Here is a 4,536-nt window from a genome sequence, read left to right on the forward strand (position 1 = left end):
TCCATTCAGAATCTCATTACACTTGAAAGAGCCACAACAAATCTGGCGCAATGTTGTTCTCATGGACGTGTCTGTCGTTAGGGCTGCGTGAGCCGTGAGGTGACCATTACTGTACAAAGAGTTGCCTAAAATAGAGAGCTTTTGTGAGGCGGGAAGACAGACGAAGGGGAGGCGGGGGCGGGGCGGTCACGGGCTGCCCGCCGGCTCAGTCGCGCCGCGCCGAACGCTCGCCTCGCACGCTGTACTCCGTGTCGTGACTCGAAGCGCATGCGCACGCGATAACCCCCACCGCGCCGAAACACGTGCTTCAGTGACCACCTGATGATAACCTACCACTAACGCCCACACGAAAATGCAAGAACAGAGTACATCCCGTACGAACAAATCAACGCTAAACTCATTGGAAAGTGCCATCATCAAGCTGAAAAATAATCTGCAGATTCAAGACAACAAGACGTCTGAAATGAATGGACTTCTCAACGATACGACAGTGCACGAGGATACGAAAGCAAGTAAGAGTACTAATTCATCAACAACCACAAATATAAATATATCGATAGCATCTGCGGCTCTTTTACAAGAAAACATGTTGCAAAGATCATTACAAGGCGTTGTGATTTCGCTTCAAAATGCAATGATGAATTCTCTGCAACAAGCGGCGCTTTTACCTTCCAATTCTGCAGCCGCTGCAGCGCTGAATTTGCAAGCACTAGAATCCTATTTGACTTTACAACGACTCACAACTGTATCTACCGCTAACAATTCAACTCAACCCGACAACAGTTCATCTTCCAAACAAGATATACTTCGAATAGCGACGGCTAGCGCAAAAATAAGCGAAATAGATTCCGTTGAAAGTCCATTAAAAATGGCGTCACCGAAATCCCCCGAGGAATACCCGTTACCTGATACTATTGCTGCTGATGATGTTGATTTATCAGAAGAAGTAGAAGAAGACTTAGCATTACTAGACAACGAAGACGAATTTACTTTAGAACAACATTTGGAAGCGACTTCAAAAAGTTATAGCTACAATTCCCCGCAAAATCTAGATAATGGATATCCGAGTCTCCTCATGAATGCCATGTATCAACAACAAATGAACGGTCCATCTCAATCAGTTTCACCTCCGCCTAATTCATCTAGTTCAAAATCCACAAATAGTTCGACGTCATCCACGGGTAGCAATATATCGAATAAACAAAAGTCAACCAGCAGCGGACCTAGAACAAAGAAACAGTTCATTTGCAAGTTCTGCAATCGACAATTTACGAAATCATATAATTTATTAATTCATGAAAGAACGCACACAGATGAACGGCCGTATTCATGTGACATCTGCGGAAAGGCTTTCCGGCGGCAAGATCATCTAAGAGACCACAGGTAAAAAATATTTTGTTTTATTTGTTTAATACTATTTGGTATGATTCAACATTATCATTTCTATAGTTATAAGTAACGATTAATCAATTGTGAATATTTAAATAACTTGTTAGAATAAAAAGAATGAGTTTTTGTTACATAGCATTTATTGTAGGCGTTAAATTACCATGGCCTAAAAGATAACCTTTTAACACGCATAGAAATAATAATAGATGAATGTAACTTTATCTCAACATTTGAAACTAATAGCTAAATCAATGGGAGATATAAATTTTATTCTTTCCTAAAGCGTCGTATCGGATGGGCCGACCAGCTTTTATAAGATAAAACAAGGTTACAGCCGTGTCGAAGAACATTTGGAGGGATCACGATTCTCATTTTTCAATATCAATAAAAGATTTTAGTCTTCGAGTTTCAACGCAAAACGTTATGAACTTTTGAATAATGGCGGTGTAGAAAAATATTTAAAACAAAAAGGGTTAACTACGGTCGAGCAGATGGTATCGAGGGATCCTTCGTCACGCTCGTAAATTATTTTACAAAACCATCGCTAATCTGAGAGCCGATGTTTTAATTTTGCATCTTCATTTTGTTTTTACATTTGAATTCCTCTGAATCTGTGCGCATATCTGTCTTATCGGCAAATGTTATCTCGTTGAAAATTCTTAATCCTAATTCGAAGAAAATTCGAATTCCAAAGTACGATAACAATAAATAATTCCATTACGGACACGCGTTGTACCCACGGTGATACAACAACTTTAGAGTGTGTTTATCTATTTCTCCACTTATCTTTTCGTGTTCCCCACCCGAAGGAGGCAAAGGTGTTAAATTTTTAACACCTGTCTCGGCGATTTCTACCCAAATCACCGTATCTCTGTCGTAATAAAATAAATTTCGTGTAGACGCCGCAGGGTTAACCCGAGCTGGGCCCGGCCTGTCCATGTTCAATCGGTGTCCGTTGACACGATACATTAAAATGGAATGGAGCTTTCGACGGGTTTTAACAAAGCAATGGTAATTCCAACGTGAGGATTAATATGGATGACAAATTCACGGATCTTTGTAATTAAACATTTTAACAATATAAAATCGAATGTTTATTTTTTTTAATATTGTTTCTTTTAATCACCTGTTTCAACTTTAGTGATTTCAATTTAATATCAACATTCAAGATCGGTTAAGCTAGAAATGAATATGAAAACACATAAAGCTATTAAAACCGAAATTAACAAATTCATTGAAATTCTCAAAAATCAAATTTGTTGATAACCGCATCGTAATTACAGATTTACATTCACCGCTTATTAATTAGCATTCGGTTAAAAGTTAATAAGGCATCATAGATGTAATTTCACAGGCCATCAATATACATCGTCTCTTTAATTAATCAGAGATGTCGCGATTGAGTTAGGCCTAACTGCTCGCGCCGACCGACTACGCTCCAATGCGCGACTTAATCAGCCCATCATCTTATCCGAATCATTTTTTCATTCATCTGGTAACACTTAATCGTCGGCTATCGTTATCTCGATTATTATTACACATATTACGTTACTTGGAACACGTATTTTCTATCGTTTTATTTGTTTATACGCTACGCTTCGCGGCTTTACGACCATTATTATTGATTACACGTTCCTTTGTAATTGTTGTTTGTTATGGATTGATATGATGTTGATTTTGTACAGAGATATTTACCGTTACACAATATTTAGTCACACTATCACAATTTTGATGTCTTTCGTTCATTTATAGCTACTATCCTTGAATTGTAAAAGATTTAAAAACGATCAGTTGTTTAAAAATAAACATTTCTCTTCACACGGTTTATTATTCAAGTTTTAATGGTATTAGACATAAAAAGAGAGTGAGCGCAAATTTATTACCAATATCCTGGGGCACTTGTTTGGCTCAGCTTCTACAAAGTGTTCACATCTTGGCCAGCGTTTCGGCGCCTCCAGACATGATGTATTTATTCGAAGCCTGTTAACGCGCTGGACACAAATTATGCTTATAAGAGCTGTTTATGAATGTTCCGTACACGGCTATATATTTTCAATAATGGACTGTTAATAGTGTTAGGCGTATGAAATATTAAGTTTTGGATACGTGAATTTATTTGGCAGTTCTATAACTATTGGTATTGTTATGTTTATTGTGTTATTTGCTAGATTATATTTTTATAAATAGTATAATTAACTTTAAAAATAATCTTGCATTTCTTTGTAGAGCTGATAGAAGAGTTTGTGCTTTAGTAGGCGTAATTTTGCTTAGTCACATTTAGGTACTATGTTATTTTTACGAATTGTTACAATGTTTTTTTTTCTTGTTACAGATACATCCACTCTAAGGAAAAGCCTTTCAAATGTTTGGAATGTGGAAAGGGATTTTGCCAATCGCGAACATTAGCCGTACATAAAATTTTACACATGGAAGAATCTCCACACAAATGCCCCGTCTGCAGTAGAAGCTTCAACCAGAGATCTAATCTGAAGACTCACCTTCTCACTCATACTGACATAAAACCCTACAATTGCTCCTCTTGCGGGAAGGTGTTCAGGCGAAACTGTGACTTACGACGTCACAGCTTAACGCACAATTTAGTTGGAATGGCCTCCGTCAACACTTCACCCAGTGGGAGCAATGGGAAAAGTCCCTTACTGAATCCCAACTTTCCCATTGACAATTTAGACACGGAAGAGGAGAATTGAGAACTCGTGTGTATTGTAATTGAAGACTGATGAATCATGTGCCTTTTAGAAATAAGTATCGAATCTTCTAGATTTGTGTGCCTTCGTTTTCTTAGTATTATTGTAGCACGTAATTGTCATCTCCTTCTAAATTCTCTGATCTCATTTAAATGTAAATATAATTTATAATGTGCCTTAGTCAGCTGACCGTCCATTTATCTCGAAATATTGAGTGTACATAAACGAATTTATCGTCATTGTTGAGCTCTATATGTACTTAGTTAATAATTTTTATGTAAGATATACGCAATAAATTACTTATTTTGTAAAAGTTGTACAAAAATAAAAACTTATGAACGTCAGCTGATGTCTTATTTTCCATCGAAGTTATGTGTAGATTTCTATCAATTTGAAGAATCGAAAATATACCAAGAAATTGGTGGTATATGTATGAATTCGT

At 37.1% G+C, this 4,536-nt stretch overlaps 1 protein-coding gene across 1 annotated transcript; it reads left to right on the plus strand.

The window, feature by feature from the left end:
- Positions 1 to 230: 230 nt before the first annotated feature.
- LOC119839987 (protein sister of odd and bowel-like) lies at positions 231 to 4,320 on the plus strand. Its single transcript, XM_038366469.1, has 2 exons — positions 231 to 1,383; positions 3,722 to 4,320. Exons 1-2 carry the CDS (start codon positions 353 to 355, stop codon positions 4,095 to 4,097), a joined length of 1,407 nt encoding a protein of 468 aa, XP_038222397.1. The 5' UTR covers positions 231 to 352; the 3' UTR covers positions 4,098 to 4,320.
- The last annotated feature ends 216 nt before the right edge of the window (positions 4,321 to 4,536 follow it).

Source organism: Zerene cesonia, chromosome 5 (assembly GCF_012273895.1).
Source record: "Zerene cesonia ecotype Mississippi chromosome 5, Zerene_cesonia_1.1, whole genome shotgun sequence".
NCBI lineage: Eukaryota > Metazoa > Arthropoda > Insecta > Lepidoptera > Pieridae > Zerene > Zerene cesonia.

Coding starts and splice junctions, on each gene's coding strand:
- LOC119839987 (XM_038366469.1), top strand. CDS start 353: ATGCAAGAACAGAGTACATCCCGTACGAACAAATCAACGCTAAACTCA. Junction 1,384..3,721: donor GATCATCTAAGAGACCACAG/GTAAAAAATATT, acceptor TTCTTGTTACAG/ATACATCCACTCTAAGGAAA.